General features: G+C 43.3%; 2 protein-coding genes across 3 annotated transcripts; one reads left to right on the top strand and one right to left on the bottom strand.

Moving 5' to 3' along the window:
* Positions 1-4,500: 4,500 nt before the first annotated feature.
* On the bottom strand, positions 4,501-7,005 carry LOC109892627 (zinc finger protein 232-like). The gene is made up of 2 exons (XM_020485311.2): positions 5,910-7,005; positions 4,501-5,765 (listed from the first exon to the last, which is right to left on the bottom strand). The coding sequence occupies exons 1-2, from the start codon at positions 6,578-6,580 to the stop codon at positions 4,880-4,882; spliced, it is 1,557 nt and encodes a 518-aa protein (XP_020340900.1). The 5' UTR covers positions 6,581-7,005; the 3' UTR covers positions 4,501-4,879.
* Positions 7,002-18,518, top strand: LOC109892626 (zinc finger and SCAN domain-containing protein 21). Of its 2 annotated transcripts, XM_020485310.2 has the most exons (4): positions 7,016-7,131; positions 7,521-8,212; positions 8,351-8,859; positions 18,471-18,518. In XM_020485310.2, the coding sequence occupies exons 2-4, from the start codon at positions 7,551-7,553 to the stop codon at positions 18,482-18,484; spliced, it is 1,185 nt and encodes a 394-aa protein (XP_020340899.1). In that variant the 5' UTR covers positions 7,016-7,131; positions 7,521-7,550; the 3' UTR covers positions 18,485-18,518. The 2 variants fall into 2 exon arrangements, with proteins under 2 accessions (XP_020340898.1, XP_020340899.1); XM_020485309.2 differs by lacking the exon at positions 18,471-18,518 and having other exon boundaries at positions 7,002-7,131; positions 8,351-9,706.
* The last annotated feature ends 520 nt before the right edge of the window (positions 18,519-19,038 follow it).

Here is a 19,038-nt window from a genome sequence, read left to right as displayed (position 1 = left end):
GTGCTGCTTTTGATACCATCGATCACCACATTCTCTTGGAGAGATTGGAAACCCAAATTGGTCTACACGGACAAGTTCTGGCCTGGTTTAGATCTTATCTGTCGGAAAGATATCAGTTTGTCTCTGTAAATGGTTTGTCCTCTGACAAATCAACTGTAAATGTCGGTGTTCCTCAAGGTTCCGTTTTAGGACCACTATTGTTTTCACTATATATTTTACCTCTTGGGGATGTTATTCGAAAACATAATGTTAACTTTCACTGCTATGCGGATGACACACAGCTGTACATTTCAATGAAACATGGTGAAGCCCCAAAATTGCCCTTGCTAGAAGCATGTGTTTCAGACATAAGGAAGTGGATAGCTGCAAACTTTCTACTTTTAAACTCGGACAAAACAGAGATGCTTGTTCTAGGTCCCAAGAAACAAAGAGATCTTCTGTTGAATCTGACAATTAATCTTAATGGTTGTACAGTCATCTCAAATAAAACTGTGAAGGACCTCGGCATTACTCTGGACCCTGATCTCTCTTTTGAAGAACATATCAAGACCATTTCAAGGACAGCTTTTTTCCATCTACGTAACATTGCAAAAATCAGAAACTTTCTGTCCAAAAATGATGCAGAAAAATTAATCCATGCTTTTGTCACTTCTAGGTTAGACTACTGCAATGCTCTACTTTCCGGCTACCCGGATAAAGCACTAAATAAACTTCAGTTGGTGCTAAATACGGCTGCTAGAATCCTGACTAGAACCAAAAAATTGGATCATATTACTCCAGTGCTAGCCTCTCTACACTGGCTTCCTGTCAAAGCAAGGGCTGATTTCAAGGTTTTACTGCTAACCTACAAAGCATTACATGGGCTTGCTCCTACCTATCTCTCTGATTTGGTCCTGCCGTACATACCTACACGTACGATTCGGTCACAAGACGCAGGCCTCCTAATTGTCCCTAGAATTTCTAAACAAACAGCTGGAGGCAGGGCTTTCTCCTATAGTGCTCCATTTTTATGGAACGGTCTGCCTACCCATGTCAGAGACGCAAACTCGGTCTCAACCTTTAAGTCTTTACTGAAGACTCATCTCTTCAGTGGGTCATATGATTGAGTGTAGTCTGGCCCAGGAGTGGGAAGGTGAACGGAAAGGCTCTGGAGAAACGAACCGCCCTTGCTGTCTCTGCCTGGCCGGTTCCCCTCTTTCCACTGGGATTCTCTGCCTCTAACCCTATTACAGGGGCTGAGTCACTGGCTTACTGGGGCCCTCTCATGCCGTCCCTGGAAGGGGTGCGTCACCTGAGTGGGTTGATTCACTGATGTGGTCATCCTGTCTGGGTTGGCGCCCCCCCTTGGGTTGTGCCATGGCGGAGATCTTTGTGGGCTATACTCGGCCCTGTCTCAGGATGGTAAGTTGGTGGTTGAAGATATCCCTCTAGTGGTGTGGGGGCTGAGCTTTGGCAAAGTGGGTGGGGTTATATCCTTCCTGTTTGGCCCTGTCCGGGGGTGTCCTCGGATGGGTCCACAGTGTCTCCTGACCCTTCCTGTCTCAGCCTCCAGTATTTATGCTGCAGTAGTTTATGTGTCGGGGGGCTAGGGTCAGTGTGTTATATCTGGAGTACTTCTCCTGTCCTATTCGGTGTCCTATGTGAATCTAAGTGTGCGTTCTCTAATTCTCTCCTTCTCTCTCTCGGAAAACCTGAGCCCTACGACCATGGCCCAGGATTACCTGACATGATGACTCCTTGCTGTCCCCAGTCCACCTGGCCGTGCTGCTGCTCCAGTTTCAACTGTTCTGCCTTCTTATTATTCGAACATGCTGATCATTTATGAACATTTGAACATCTTGGCCATGTTCTGTTTTAATCTCCACCCGGTACAGCCAGAAGAGGACTGGCCACCCCACATATGCTCTCTCTAATTCTCTCTTTTTTTTTCTCTCTCTCGGAGGACCTGAGCCCTAGGACCCTAGGCCCCAGGACTACCTGACATGATGACTCCTTGCTGTCCCCAGTCCATCTGACTGTGCTGCTGCTCCAGTTTCAACTGTTCTGCCTTATTATTATACGACCATGCTGGTCATTTATGAACATTTGAACATCTTGGCCATGTTCTGTTTTAATCTCCACCCGGTACAGCCAGAAGAGGACTGGCCACCCCACATATGCTCTCTCTAATTCTCTCTTTTTTTTTCTCTCGGAGGACCTGAGCCCTAGGACCCTAGGACTACCTGACATGATGACTCCTTGCTGTCCCCAGTCCATCTGACTGTGCTGCTGCTCCAGTTTCAACTGTTCTGCCTTATTATTATACGACCATGCTGGTCATTTATGAACATTTGTACATCTTGGCCATGTTCTGTTATAATCTCCACCCGGCACAGCCAGAAGAGGACTGGCCACCCCACATAGCCTGGTTCCTCTCTAGGTTTCTTCCTAGGTTTTGGCCTTTCTAGGGAGTTTTTCCTAGCCACCGTGCTTCTACACCTGCATTGCTTGCTGTTTGGGGTTTTAGGCTGGGTTTCTGTACAGCACTTTGAGATATCAGCTGATGTACGAAGGGCTATATAAATAAATTTGATTTGATCAAGCCAATCCAATTTGTGGGAGGTGCTTCAGGAATCATGGGGTGAAATCTCTTCAGATTACCTAACAAATTGACAACTAGAATGCCAAAGGTCTGCAAGCCTGTAATTGCTGCAAATGAAGGATTCTTTGACGAAGGCAAAGTTTGAAGGACACAATTATTATTTCAATTAAAAATAATTTATAACCTTGTCAACATCTTGACTATATTTCCTATTAATTTTGCAACTCATTTCAGGTATGTTTTTATGGAAAACAAGGAAATGTCTAAGTGACCCCAAACTATTGAACTTATTTTAAGAATGTGAAATGTCAGAATAATAGTAGAGAGAATGATTTATTTCAGCTTTTATTTCTTTCATCACATTCCCAGTGGGTCAGAAGTTTACATACACTCAATTAGTATTTGAAAGCACTGCCTTTAAATTGTTTAACTTGGATCAAACATTTCGGGTAGCCTTCCACAAGCTTCCCACAATGAGTTGGGTGAATTTTGGCCCATTCCTCCTGACAGAGCTGGTGTAACTGAGTCAGGTTTGTAGGCCTCCTTGCTCACATACGCTTTTTCAGTTCTGCCCACAAATTTTCTATGGGATTGAGGTCAGGGCTTGTGATGGCCACTCCAATACCATGACTTTGTTGTCCTTAAGCCATTTTGCCACAACTTTGGAAGTATGCTTGGGGTCATTGTCCATTAGGAAGACCAATTTGCAACCAAGCTTTAACTTCCTGAGAGATGTCTTGAGATGTTGCTTCAATATATCCACATAATGTTCCTTCCTCATGATGCCATTTATTTTGTGAAATGCACCAGTCCCTCCTGCAGCAAAGCACCCCCACAACATGACACTGCCACCCCCGTGCTTCACTGTTGGGATGGTGCTCTTCAGCTTGCAAGCCTCCCCCTTTTTCCTCCAAACATAACGATGGTCATTATGGCCAAACAGTTTTGATTCATCAGAGCAGAGGACATGTCTCTAAAAAGTACGATCTTTTTCCCCATGTGCAGTTGCAAACCGTAGTCTGGCTTTTTTTAATGGTGGTTTTGGAGCAGTGGCTTCTTCCTTGCATGTTATGTCGATATAGGTCTCGTTTTACTTTGGATATAGATACTTTTGTACCTGATTCCTCTCCACAAGGTCCTTTGCTGTTGTTCTGGGATTGAGTTGCACTTTTCGCACCGAAGTACGTTCATCTCTAGGAGACTAAACTCGTCTCCTTCCTGAGTGGTATGACGGCTGTGCGGTCCCATGGTGTTCATACCTGCGTAATATTGTTTGTACAGATGAACGTGGTACCTTCAGACGTTTGGAAATTGCGCCGAAGGATGAACCAGACGTGGAGGTGGAGGTCTACATGTTTTTTTCGGAGGTCTTGGCGGATTTCTTTTGATTTTCCCATGATGTCAAGCAAAGAGACACTAAGTTTGAAGGTAGGCCTTGAAATACAGCCACAGGTACACCTCTAATTGACTCAAATGATGTCAATTAGCCTATCAGAAGCTTCTAAAGCCATTACATAATTTTCTGGAATTTTCCAAGCTGTTTAAAGGCACAGTCAACTTAGTATATGTAAACTTCTGACCCACTGGAATTGTGATACAGTGAATTATAAGTGAAATAATCTGTCTGTAAACAATTGTGGGAAAAATTACTTGTGTCATGCACAAAGTAGATGTCCAAACCAACTTTCCACAAATTTCTTGTTAACAAACTATAGTTTTGGCGTGGTTGAAAAACGAGTTAACGACTCCAACCTAAGTGTATGTAAACTTCTGACTTCAACTGTGTGTGTGTGTGTGTGTGTGTGTGTATATATATATCTCCTATGCATAAAACAACAAATACATAAAGCAGTACAGTACATTGTTACACAATGTTCTGATCTCTGCTCTTCTGAAGAATTAAATGAAATACAAAAAAATGATTCTGCATAACAAATAATTATTCAAGAGTAACTATCACAATATCCAAATGCATGAAACACCTCTAACTTGGACCATGGCAGGGCATTCTACAAAAACAAAAAGGGAGCAATGAAGCACAAGTAATTTGAGCTTGTTTACATGGAAACATGGGAGAGATGTTCCACCAACCAAAATCCAAAGCAGTGTCCTCTGTTTATGGAACACGCCAACAGAAAACACTGTTAGCGTTCTCACACAAATCTGCCTATTTAGGACATTTACAGAGAAAGCCATCTGACCAGTCCTACTTCAAGTCCTTGTTGTGTGCTGATTATTACGAGGCCTCCTCTCAGCCAGGTGAAGTGCTGTGTGAGCAACTAGCTGCTAGATAGAGTATCAGGGTGAGTGAGAGAGCTGACGTGCCCCTGGCCCTGTCCCTGGCCTGCTGTGGGACACCTGGTGCCTCTTCATGGTGTCTTTGAGTTTAAAGGTCTGTCCACAGTCAGTACATTGAAAGGGTCTCTCCCAGGAGTGGATACGTGTGTGTTTGTTCAGAGTGCGGCGGTGGCAGAAGGCCTTGCCACAGACCCCACAGACGAAGGGCCTCGCCCCCGTGTGAATGTTCCTGTGCTCCTCCAGGCTCCTTTGCTGGGTGAAGCAGCAGCCACAGTCTGGGCACTGGTGGGAGGGTGAGGGGGAGGGCGGGCGAGTATGGAAGGAGGGTGAAGGAACCCTCGGGAGGGTCCCCCAGGTCAGCTGTCCATCTTCAGAGATAAGCCCTGTGTACCTGGTAGTAAGCTCCGTCTCGTCACTAGAATGATTGTTACTCTGCAGTCTGTCTGTCACTGGGCTGTCCTGAACTTGTGGATGATAGACATCAGGAGCAAGGGATGGAGGCGACTGTGGGGAGGGGATCTGACTGGACTCTCTGTGTGTTGGATGAGTGTACATGGTGGAGGAGAGAGAGTTGTGTCTGGGAGGGGAGATGTAAGGTGTGTCCACTGACATGCTCTCATGTCCTGTTGTGCTCCCATACATTTGTATAGGCTCTGGAGGAGCACTCTCCTGATGCCAGTCAGGGTCCTCCACTTCCTGCTTACACACAAAGATGGACCCTTCCTCTGGGACCACCTTATGCTCATCCTTTTCCTCCTGGTAGCTGGCTACTCCCATGTCTGGAATCTCTAGACTGAAATGGGCAGACTTAACAGTCTCCAGCTGGTTGAGAAATGACTTGGTCAAAGCATCTGGGTGATCACTGGTGCTCTGCATCTTGACACTCCTGTAAATTAAAATTAGATTAATCATAGTGAATCGTTCTTAGGATCTGCATGTGACTGAACATGAGACACTGAACTAAAGACACTGAGGATGATAGAATAACTGCAGATATGATTAGTTCAATAGCTGCCACACATTTACCTACCCTTGTTCTTGTGTCTCTGTTGAGCCCTGTGCTGTGTTTGTCTGTGTACGGTCAGGGGAAGGCGAGGAGACGGTGAAGGCACCAGATCCAAGTCGCTGCTCAGCCATGCTGATCGCTTCCTCCATATCCCTGGGCTGCTGCTTCTGCACCCAGGCACCAGCCTCCTTTGGTAAGAGGGACAGAAACTGCTCCATGGCAACACACTGCTCTACCTGTGCAGCAGTTCTTAGGTCAGGCCTAAGCCAGAGCTTAGCAGCTGAGTCAAGCCTCTGCCCCAGCTCTCTGGCTCCCTTCTGGGGTTCGTACCGCAGAGACAAGAAGTCCTGCCTGCTCTGGTCCTCCACAGTCCACATCTGTCCCAGTACCCTGGTCTGGAATGCATTAGACAACCCCTGGGATCTGATCAGTTGATTCTTCTTCTGTGTCTCCTCTTGCAGCAGACCATCAAGCCTAGCACCCCAGTCCTCTGGGTCTTTATCTCTCCCTGGTGTCAACCGATGCCTCCTCTGTTCCTCTACATCCTGGGGTGAAGGCCGGTCAAGGGTTCTGGTCAAACCATCCTTGACAAGCTGGCTGAGGACCTTGGCCTGGATCTCCCCCTGTCTGGTCAGCGCTTTCAGCTGTTGTTTATGCACATCCAGCAGGGACACCAGGAACTCAACCACATCCATAATGATTGCAGGTGCCAATGGCGAGGGCAGTAAAAAAATATACTTTTCACTAGCTGGCAGGGTCAGAATGGCCAGCTCGATCACAAAGGCATCTAATACCTCCGAAAAATAATTGTTAGCTAATTATTTGAGTCAAATTCCCAGTACCATCACTGAAACTTAGCTAGTAGCTAGCTAACGTTAGCAAGGTGGACAAACGTTCCAGGACTCAGTTGTTAGCTGGGTGGGTGATTTAAAATAAAAAACGCTATCAAAATGAACATATTATCTCAAAATTGATTATCAAAGAATGGAAAATAACGAATAAATTACTAGTTACCTGTGATGATTAATTACTTGCCGTGGACGTTTCAATTAGCTAACGTTAGCTAGCTACATATAATGTTTGGACAATAGACGACGGGAATTCTTATCATGTTACACACAGCAGACTCAGACGTTGTCACGATCAAATGGTACCCCTGGAAACAACAGTAAAAACGGTGTACGTAGCTAGCTAACCTGCAAGAAATACAATACTAGTAAAAGACAAAAAGACGCCCAGTCGCTCGGTAAGTAACGTTATTTTTCTACTTGTGGTTTTGGTCAGCTTGATAATCACATTGTATGGTGGAATTTGTCTATTTTGCCTGGATTGTCAGCTAACGTGGCTAGCTAGCCCACCTAACTGACCAAACGTTAGCTAGCCAGCTAGCCCTCATCCAGGGAGAAAATGAGGCACACATCTGAATGTGGTGCCCGTCAGATTAACAAGCTAGCATGTACAGCCTTATAAACACATTAAACACTACCTCGTGGATCACGTGTTAGAAACGTCATTGAGAGTTGGGCGATCAACATATTTTATTTTCACAGGATTTATTATACACCCAAATTGCTATCGTCATTGCCCAGTGGTACTGTCATTACCATACTTTTATAATAATTTCATATTTCACAGGCCGTTGCTAGAGACTCCAAGAGTGGAACCATGGATGTGGTGCGGTTATTTACAAACCTACTAGCAGTGCACAGACAGCAGCTACAGGCTCTGGCTGTACAGGGGGAGATCCAGACTGAGGCTCTGGCACAGTTACTGGAGAAGGAGGAGCTCAGGAGAATGGAGCCAGATGTGAAGCTGGAGGAGGTAAAGGATCCTGAGGCCTACCTGCTGCTTTTGGAGGAGGCAGACTCCAACTCCAGGCTTTCTAATGTGAAGTGGGGGCTCCTTGGTGGGGAGTGCCTCAGGTCAGGAGAGCCAAACTACGCAACACTGAGGGCTAGCCTGCAGAGCCAAGTCAGGGCAGAAGAGAGCCGACGGCAGGAGGACTTCAGCTATCTGAGGTACGACCCTGAGAGAGGGCCCAGGGAGTTGGGGCAGGGACTGGAAAGTGCTGCCCAGCACTGGCTTCGGCCTGAGAGGAGAACGGCTGCGGAGGTGGTGCGGTGTGTGGCCCTGCAGAGGTTTGTGTCACTCCTGCCCACACACGTTGGAGAGTGTGTGCTGAAACAGTGCCCCCAGGACATGGAGGAGGCTATCTACATGGCTGAGGAGTACCTGAACAACACACCTGGGGATAAGTGCAGTGAGATGGACAACCACACTGATGGAGAGGGATACCCTGCAGACCAACTGAGAGAGGAAGAAGCAGGGTAGGGCCAGATCATGTTTTGAGTGTTTCTTTCTTGCACATCCAAAGATATTAAGGAAGTGTTAAATATGTTGACTACAAATAGTGTGTTTATTGGAATGCATTTGTTGATATGCTGTCTATTTCTGTTTATTTTCAGACCTGCAGAACATCAAGTTAACAGTGAGAAGATGAAAGTCACAGGACCAGGGTTGTTTCTGAAGAGGATAGAATTTTCTAAAGTCTGTCAGTCCAGTACTTTCAATATAGATGCCAGACATCTGGAGGACATTTACAGTGAGGAGAGGAGACTTGATGGAGAAGATGATTTGGTTGAGGAAGACAATTTTTCTGAACATGAGGACTGGATTAAGGAGGAGATAAAATACAATAACCAGGCTGAGGTAGAGGATGAGATCAGGTCAGCCTCTGAGATGGGACAGTCTACTGATGTGGATAGAAATACTGAGAATGTTGAGAGAAGTCAGTTTAGAAACATAGCAAATCAGATGCCCGTCTTTGGAAGGGCCAAGAGAGGTGTATCTGCTCCTGTCATCTCCTCGTCCAGCCCTAACACCGCCGAGAAAGAGGGAGGAACACCCTGCTGCCTGAAGCGGAAAGACAAAGAAGATCCCTTCCATAGACCAAGCCACTGCTGTCATGACTGTGGTAAGAGCTACAAACGGGCTGCTTTTCTCAGCAAACACAGTTGCAGTGCCTTCCCTAAGTTCATCTGTCCTGACTGTGCCCAAGTCTTTGCCTCTCAGAAATGCCTGACCCACCACCGCAGGAGCCATAATAAGGCTCTAGGCTGCCCGGAGTGTGGAAAGCAGTTTAGGGACAAGTATAATCTGAAATGTCACATGAGGACCCACACAGGTGAGTCCCCTTATACCTGTACAGACTGCGGGGATGTCTTTGCTCAGCTGAAAGGGCTGCAGGAGCACAGGAACATCCACACAGAAGAAAGGTCATTCCGCTGCAGTGTGTGTGGGGAGGGCTTCCACCACAGCCACACCCTAACAAAACATAAGCTTCTTCACTCCCAGGAGTCTTTCCTCTGTACTCGCTGTGGAAAGAGTTTTAAACTAAATGATGACTTGCTAAGGCATCTGAGGACGGTGCATGATGAAAGCATGTACCTCAATGGAGATCAGAGTTTTCATAAGAATGGAGACATTTCACCTAGGCCCTATTGGAATTGACTCTCTTTAAAAAAGTCTCCACTTAAAATGTTCAAAATACTTCTTATTATTGGTGAGACTTGCGACGCAAACGTCCCAGTTTAAATCTTCGTCATAATAATTCTTATTAGTGGGGCTTGCGAAGCATTCTCTTACATTTGTTTAAGCTAGAAACATCATTCTAACTTTAAAACGTGCAGGACAGTCAGGACCAGTGTGCTTGCATTCAACTTTTTGATATATTTGATTATTTTTAAACTATTACGCTTTTTTGTCCTTTTTCACTTTCATGTGATTTCTTCAACATTCTAAATGTCCCATTGTGACATCAACTCCCAGACTTCCAGCATTCCATTTACTGTGAACAAAGAAACTTTTGACACAAACCTGATACCACTTTCTCAACCATTTTGACAAAAGGTTAGAGCATCTGAAATCTTCCTCTACTTTGCTATTCAAATCTGAAATTGGAACAAAAATATCATACCGATCAAACAATACAGCTGTTTTACTAACTGCATCAATGACATTTCTATTAACTTTTTATAAATAACCTACATTTGGACCACTTTCCCAATCAGTTAGACAAAAAGTTAGAGCGTATGAGATCTTTGTCTACTTTTTTGGTATTCAAATCTGGAATCAGAACAAATGATTTACTACTAATCAAAAGTTACAGCTGTCTGAGTTTAGTGTGATGAAAAGCAGCCAGCTAACAGCTCTGTTTCGTCATTGAGCAGCCCAAACAGCCATTGCAATGGAAACTTGCAAAAACTTAAAGGTTATGACATCTGGTCTACATCTCTGCTATTCACATTTGGAATCGGAACATAATTATCTTCTACCAATCAAAAGTTACAGTTGTTTGTCTGAGTTGAGTGGCGAAAAGTAGCTAGTTAACGCCAACTAACAGCTGTCTTAGCCCAAACAGAGCCGTTGCTATGGATACCGATGCATTTCATTGGCTGAAAAAGGGCCATAGACTACAATGAAAAAAAAAAATCCTCTTCCACTGTTTAAGCTATCAACATCAAATCAACGATGAGATGTTCAGTCTGACCATACTTAGATTTCTTGTCAAAATATTTTTTATACTATATACATTTTTTTTTTTTTACTGTAACCATTAAATGTGCATAAATTACATGGGAATTTACAATGAGAACCATAGGAATACAGAGGTAGATATTCAAAATGGTTTCGCTTCTGGCCAATTAAGACCAACTTTAAAACAGTCAGGCTATCCTAACTTCAAATTCTATGAAATGTCTAACTACATACATTTTTATTCATTTGCATAAAATAACTATTGAACCATTCAAGCTAGAGAGAACAATCAACTTTTGCATGTTCAGGCTATTCTAAATTTTAAATCTTTAACTATATACATTTGCATAAAATAACCCACCAACAGTAATTCTTGAACCGTTCAAGCTAGAGACATCTTTTGCTATGGATGCTCACACACGCAGAGAAGCACATGGGGCAGCGCAGGGAGCAAAGGACTGACAGAGACAATTCTGCTATGGATACTAGCGGAGAAAGTTCTTGTATTTCTAATTTCGGGTTGAGCAATCGGGCCAGGGTAGGGTAGGGCCTGAACGTCGATGCCATGGGTAGGTTTCTGCTTTTTTTCTTTCAAACTTCTAACCACTTTCCCATCAGGCTAGACAGAAACTTAGTGTATGACATCTTCCTCTACACTGCTATTCTAATATGTTCCCAGACTCCGCCAATAACATGGAGTTAAGCACCGCCGTCACTAGCTTCATAAGGAAATGCATAGGTGACGTTGTCCCCACGGTGAATATTCTTCCTTGATCAAAGCCCTGGATTAACACTGAGGTTGGTGCTATACTAAAGGACAGGGCTACCACACACAGGGCTATCGCAGACAACCCTGAGGCTACGGCTAAGGACAGGAACAAGTTCAAGTCCCGCAATGATATAGTAATAAGGTGGAATCATACTACACAGGCTCCGATGCCCACCGCAGGTGGCAGGGGCTACAGCCGTGATCTGCCCAACAATGCCTCTCTTGCAGACAAACTCCATGGATTTGATGCATGCTTTGACAATAACAACACTGTGCTTGAGGGCCCTCACCAACCCAGAGGACTGGGTGATCTTGTTCTCCGAGGCTTACGTGAGGAAGGTCTTTATTCAGGTCAACACTCACAGGGCTACGGGCCTGTTCCCAGAGCATACACAGATCAGCTTGCAGGCATATTCACTGTAATTTTCAACCTCTCCTTGTCCCAGTCTGTAATCCCCACATGTCTTAAGATAACTACCATTATTCCTGTTTCCAAGAACTCTTAAAGCTTTATGCCAAAATGACTACCGCCCTATAGCACTCACTGTACTCACTGTAATCATGAAGTGCTTTGAAAGGTTATTCACACCAGACATACTGCCCCAACAGATCCATAGACGATGCAATCTCAATTGCGCTCCACACTACCCTCACCCACCTAGATAAGAAGAGATTTTTTCTATGTGAGAATGCTGATCATTGATTACAGCTCAGCGTTCAACACTATTGTCCCCTCCAAGCTCATCACCAAGCTTAGGACCTGCTTGTTTGTTATTTTACCTGCTTGCTTGTTATTTGACTGTAAACTTGTATTTAATCAGTGGAGCCCAATTGAGACCAGTGTTTCATTTTCAATGGTGCCCTGAGACCACAAAGCTAAAAAAATATTACACTACACCAGAACATCACTAACATCACAGCCATCATAAGCAGGTTACTAAATCAATCAATCAAAACAATTGTACACCTCAAACTCATTTATCATCTGGGTTTTAAAATGCCTTAGTAGCACCAGGGAATCCAAATGTAATGAATTTTGTAAATGATTCCAAAAACGTGGAGCGTGAAAACTAAAAGCAGATTCACCTAATTCTGTGGAGATCTGAGGATTCTGAAGAGTTAACCAACCCTGTAAACGGGTTTGCTATCTCATTCTTTAATACGTTAGCAACGAAGTTAGGAAATTTGGAAGCTTGTGTAGTAGGACTTTGGGAACAAAAAGGGAGTAATACATTGATCTACGTGACTTTAATGAGGACCAGCCAATCTATTTATAAAAAAGTAGCCCACATTAAATCTTAGCTTTTTAACTAGGTCATCCGTATGTTTTTTAAACATTAAATACTTTGTCAATCCAGATGTCCAGATATTTGTAGGCGGGAACCTGATCAATGGGAGAAACATCCAATGAATAAATGTGTAGTCCATCTGAAATATTCTTGCGAGAACTAGAGAACAACATGTATTTAATCTTGATCGCGTTAAGTACAAGTTTTAAACCAACCAGGGCTTTCTGAATGGTAACACGGTCTGATTGCAGCTCTAATATAGCCTGTTCAACAGTTGGGGCAATGGCATACATAAGTGTCATCTGCATACAGATTAATATTACAAGTTTTAATAGATAGACTATTATTTAAATAAATAGTAAAGATAACAGGTCTTAGTACGGACCCCTGCGGTACACCTTGTGTAATATCCAGAAAACTAGACTTAACACCACCAGAGATCACACATTGAGTCCTGTCTGACAAAGTTTTCAAACCACTTGCAAGAAACTTGATCCAGGCCTATTCAGTCAACTTTTGAATAAGAATGTGATAGTCAACAGTATTGAATGACTTGGAAAGGTCTATAAATAAGGCAGCACAATGATTTAACAATTTTAACACATCATCATAAACAAGTGTAGCAGCTGAAACTGTGCTATGTCCAGATCTAAAACAGGATTGGTGCATATTAAAAATAGAGGGAGAAGTTAAAGTTTTTGCTGAAAGTAGGTCTGGGATTCTAAAACTTTGGAAAGGCAACATAATTTGGAAATTGGACAGGAGTTAACTAAGTCAGAAGGATTTCCTCCTTTATGTAGTGGGAGGATATTTGCCGCTTGCCATATCTTCGAGATAACACCAGAAACAATTGTCAAGTAAAACATATAGGTCAGTGGTTCTGCAATAAGTGGGGCAGAGAGCTGCAATAAGAAGAAATCAAGTGAATCAGCCTCTATGTTTTTTAGCAAAGTACATCATAGACATCAAAGGGTTGAAATGAAAATAAAGTATGAGTCTGTTCGTGCATAATTCTCTACAATCTGTTCTGAGGTGACTAAAGGACTCCCTCTAGTGGAATGAGATTCATTTTCAGAGATGATTCTTTCAAACAGTTGGCCAGTTGAAGCAAAATGGTTATTAAAAGCATCATAAATGTCCATTTTGTCTAGAATGGGACCAGAGGCTGTCAACCTGCTGAGGCAACGAGGGGGTGGAGTTTTGTTTAAAGGATTTGACCACTTTCCAGAAGTTGGCTGGATTGCCAGCACTCTGAAAAACAATTCAAGAAATATAATGATTTTGCTTTTGAAACCAGGGATAGACATCTGTTTCTCAAATCTCTGAAGGACTGCCAATCAGATGTAGAATCATTCCGTCTAACCTTAGCCCAAGCTACATTTCTTTCCTGTAATTTCTCTGACAATTCATGCGTAAACCAAGGATTACATCAGTCTTTTACCCTTAAACAGGGAAATAAAAAAATTAAGGGTTAAGGGCCTGATCCACATCAGTGATATTTGACACAATCCCCAAGTCACTCAACCCCAGCTCAGAAAAAATGTGCTCATTAAAATTCCTAAGATGTATCTTTATAATAATGTGTGAGCAATATTTAGGTAGTTTACATATTATTATAAAGAGACATTCTAGGAATTTTAATGAGCAAAATGTTTTGTCTGGATGGCAATGGTGCTACAGAGTGTTGTGGACAGCCCAGTACTTCACTGGAGCTGAGCCCCCTGCCATCCAGGACCTGTATATCAGGCGGTGTGAAAGGAAGGCCCGGAAAATCTTTAAAGACTCCAGCCACCCAAACCATAGACTGTTCTCTCTGCTTCTGCACGGCAAGTGGTACCGGTTAATTAAGTCCGACACCAACAGGCTCCTGAACAGCTTCTATCCCGAAACCATAAGACTGTTAAATACCTTACAGAATGGTTACACGGACTATCTGCGTTGACCCTTGTATTTTATTTGTGTTGTCTCTATGCACTCACAGGATTCTACACAGTTATGCACACTGACAGTCCAAAACATAACATGCACACACGCACTCCCATACAATGCTGATGCTGATACTATGTTTATCATATATCCTGATGCCTAGTCACCTTACCCGATACATACTCTATATAGGACCAAAAGTATGTGGACACTTTTGTGGTGGAAAAAGTACCCATTTGTCATACTTGAGTAAAAGTAAAGATACCTTAATAGAAAATGACTCAAGTGAAAGTCACCCAGTAAAATACTACTTGAGTAAAAGTCTAAAAGTATATGGTTTTAAATATACTTAAGTATCAAAAGTAAATGTAATTGCTAAAATATACTTAAGTTTCAAACGTACAAGTACAAGTATAAATCATTTCACACACTCTATTAAGCAAAACACACAGCAAAGCACACTCCAACAATTTACAAACAAAGCATGTGTTTAGTGTGTCTGCCAGATCAGATAATTAATATGGAGTTGGTCCCCCTTTGCTATTATAACAGCCTACACTCTTCTGGGAAGTCTTTCCACTAGATGCTGGAACATTGCTGCGGGGACTTGCTTCCATTCAGCCATGAACATTAGTGAGGTCGGGCACTGATTTTGGGCGATTAGGCCTCACTCGCAGTCGGCGTTTCAATTCATCCCAAAGGCGTTCAATGGAGTTGAGGTTAGGGCTCTGTGCAGGCTACTCAAGTTCTTCCACACCGATCTCAACAACCATTTCTGTATGGATCTTGCTTTGTGCACAGAGGCATTGTCATGCTGAAACAAGAAAGGGCCTTCCCCAAGTTGGAAGCACACAATCGTCTAGAATGTTATTGTATTCTGTAGCGTTAAGATTTCCCTTCCCTGGAACTAAGGGGCCCGAACCATGAAAAACAGCCCCAGACCATTATTCCTCCTCCATCAAACTTTACAGTTGGTACTAGGCATTCAGGCAGGTAGCGTTCTCCTGGCATCCGCCAAACCCAGATTTGTTCGTTGGAGTGCCAGATGGTGAACCGTGATTCATCACTCCACAGAACGCGTTTCCACTGCTCCAGAGTCCAATGGTGGCGAGCTTTACACCACTCCAGCCGACGCTTGGCATTGCGCATGGTGAACTTAGGCTTGTGTGCGGCTGCTCGGCCATGGAAAACCATTTCATGAAGCTCCAGACGAACAGTTCTTGTGCTGATGTTGCTTCCAGAGGCAGTTTGTAACACAGTTGTGAGTGTTGCAACCGAGGACAGACCATTTTTACGCATTTCCACACTCGGCGATCACGTTCTGTAAGCTTGTGTGGCCTACCACTTCCCGGCTGAGCCGTTGTTGCTCCTAGACGTTTCCACTTCATAATTACAGCACTTACAGTTGACCGGGGCAGCTCTAGAAGGGCAGAAATTTGACAAACTGACTTGTTGGAAAGGTGGCATCCTATGACGGTGCCACGTTGAATGTCACTGAGCTCTTCAGTAGGCCATTCTACTGCCAATGTTTGTCGATGGAGATTACATGGCGTGTGCTCGATTTTATACACCTGTCAGCAACTGATGTGGCTGAAATAGGCGAATCCACTAATTTGAAGGGGTGTCCACATACTTTTGTATATATAGTGTATCTACCTCTATCACTCAGTATTACTGCACATTGTAAATATGGTATTGGAACTGACCCTGTATCTAGCTTTTTACTTTCTCATGTTCTTATTTTTATTTGTGTCTTCCTGTTCTACCTTATGTTATTTTTAGTGCTACGTTGATATTGATTACTGCATTGTTGGGTTTAGAGCTTGCAATAAATGCATTTCACTGTACTTGTGCATGTTACATTAAAAACTTAACTTGAAAAACTATAATAAAATGTTAGTTTCTATCTGACCTTGAGCAGCAGACCTATGAATTTCCAACAAAACTGTTTGATCATTACATCATCATTCAACTAAGATAATTAATTTACCTAGAACATTGAAAAAAAAGTGAAGCATGCATCTATTTAGATGAGACCCACAGTATGAATGATTCAGAGTTGCTTTGCTTTCCTAAGTGTTATAGAAATGGAATTCATTCTATTTCTGTGGTCCACATGATCCTGCCTTTTATTGCCGCCCAACTTCTGACAGAAGCTTGCTTTGTCCAACTGTATGTCTTTCTTCTTTCCATTTTCACACGCAACAACTGTAACTCAGACATTTTGGTGATTTAACTGTCCCACAACCCCAAGTTATAAGGCTGATATACTGTAGTAGTCTATCGAAGTATTCAGACCAATTATTTTACTAAATTTAACTTTGACTATATTTGACTGCTTTGCTTTAAATAAACTTTTTTTTAAACTTCTTCCAATTCCACAAAAATACTTTTAAAGAGCTAAAACAAGTCCCACAACTTTACTTCATCTAAAGTTACCATCTAGTTAAAATAATTGGTTGCAAAGAAAGTCAGTACCACCCTAGGAGTAGGAAAGTCGAATGAATGGGCGGATGCACAGTCACTATGGGGGCACGGTTAGATTGTGCAAAAGATAATTTTTTTAATCTCAAAAATTGTTAAATTAAGAAATATGTGATTATTGAAAAAAGTCTGTGTTTGCTTCATTTACTGTCATCCTTTAATTAAAGGGACACTACAGGATTTTGTCAATGAAGCACTTTATCTACTTTTCCAGAGTGAGATGAACTCATGGATACCGTTTGTATGTATTCATGAGTTAGAGGTAGTTTCGCGAGCCAATGCTAACTAGAGTTAGCGCAATGACTGGAAGTCTATGGTATCTACTAGCATGAAAAAATGCATGAAAACTAGTCTCTCGTTGAATGACAACAAATACTTCATTATGTTTCCACTCCTGCTATGAGTAGGACTGTTGACCAATAACGACAAAGGGACGTAGACTTCGGCTACCGAACTTCGATTTGCCTCAAAAATAAATCACGAACAGTTGTAAAAAAAATATTTAAAAAACTGCTTTAGACCAAAACAGACGAAAACATCACAAAATGTTGTCATAATATCTGCGCAAACTATTTTGACTGGGAAGCATACCGTATGCTTCCCAGTCAAAACAGGCATACAGTAAGCTTTACCGTGTGCATCCTACTCAACAGTTTGAGCATGTTATTATTTTTGTTTCGTTTTGGTCTTCGGCAGGTTTTTTTCCTGGCTGTTTGAGCACACAACCATTTTTCTTGAGGCAAGTCGAAGTTCGGTAGCCAAAGTCTATCTCTCTGATTTGGTCCTGCCGTACATACCTACACGTACGCTACGGTCACAAGACGCAGGCCTCCTAATTGTCCCTAGAATTTCTAAGCAAACAGCTGGAGGCAGGGCTTTCTCCTATAGAGCTCCATTTTTATGGAACGGTCTGCCTACCCATGTCAGAGATGCAAACTCGGTCTCAACCTTTAAGTCTTTACTGAAGACTCATCTTTTCAGTGGGTCATATGATTGAGTGTAGTCTGGCCCAGGAGTGGGAAGGTGAACGGAAAGGCTCTGGAGCAACGAACCGCCCTTGCTGTCTCTGCCTGGCTGGTTCCCCTCTTTCCACAGGGATTCTCTGCCTCTAACCCTATTACAGGGGCTGAGTCACTGGCTTACTGGGGCTCTCTCATGCCGTCCCTGGAAGGGGTGCGTCACCTGAGTGGGTTGATTCACTGATGTGGTCATCCTGTCTGGGTTGGCGCCCCCCCTTGGGTTGTGCCATGGCGGAGATCTTTGTGGGCTATACTCGGCCCTGTCTCAGGATGGTAAGTTGGTGGTTGAAGATATCCCTCTAGTGGTGTGGAGGCTGTGCTTTGGCAAAGTGGGTGGGGTTATATCCTTCCTGTTTGGCCCTGTCCGGGGGTGTCCTCGGATGGGTCCACAGTGTCTCCTGACCCCTCCTGTCTCAGCCTCCAGTATTTATGCTGCAGTAGTTTATGTGTCGGGGGGCTAGTTTGTTATATCTGGAGTACTTCTCCTGTCCTATTCAGTGTCCTGTGTGAATCAAAGTGTGCGTTCTCTAATTCTCTCCTTCTCTCTTTCTCTCTCTCGGAGGACCTGAGCCCTAGGACCATGCCCCAGGATTACCTGACATGATGACTCCTTGCTGTCCCCAGTCCACCTGGCCGTGCTGCTGCTCCAGTTTCAACTGTTCTGCCTTCTTATTACTCGAACATGCTGGTCATTTATGAACATTTGAACATCTTGGCCATGTTCTGTTATAATCTCCACCCGGCACAGCCAGAAGAGGACTGGCCACCCCACATAGCCTGGTTCCTCTCTAGGTTTCTTCCTAGGTTTTGGCCTTTCTAGGGAGTTTTTCCTAGCCACTGTGCTTCTACACCTGCATTGCTTGCTGTTTGGGGTTTTAGGCTGGGTTTCTGTATAGCACTTTGAGATATCAGCTGATGTACGAAGGGCTATATAAATACATTTGATTAGATTTTTTTTATTTATGCCCCTTCATCGGTGATCGGTCAACAGTACTACTTTTGCACATGTACAGTCTGTATAGATAGTACATTTTATGTTTATGTTTTCAATATATCACAAACCATTTCTGCATATTTGTTATTGATTTGGACACGTTAAAACCTTTTAATTGTAACTACATGTAATTTAA

Source organism: Oncorhynchus kisutch, linkage group LG6 (genome assembly GCF_002021735.2).
Source record: "Oncorhynchus kisutch isolate 150728-3 linkage group LG6, Okis_V2, whole genome shotgun sequence".
NCBI lineage: Eukaryota > Metazoa > Chordata > Actinopteri > Salmoniformes > Salmonidae > Oncorhynchus > Oncorhynchus kisutch.
The sequence above is the reverse complement of the archived record's forward strand: the minus strand, read 5'-3'. Positions and strand labels throughout refer to the sequence as shown.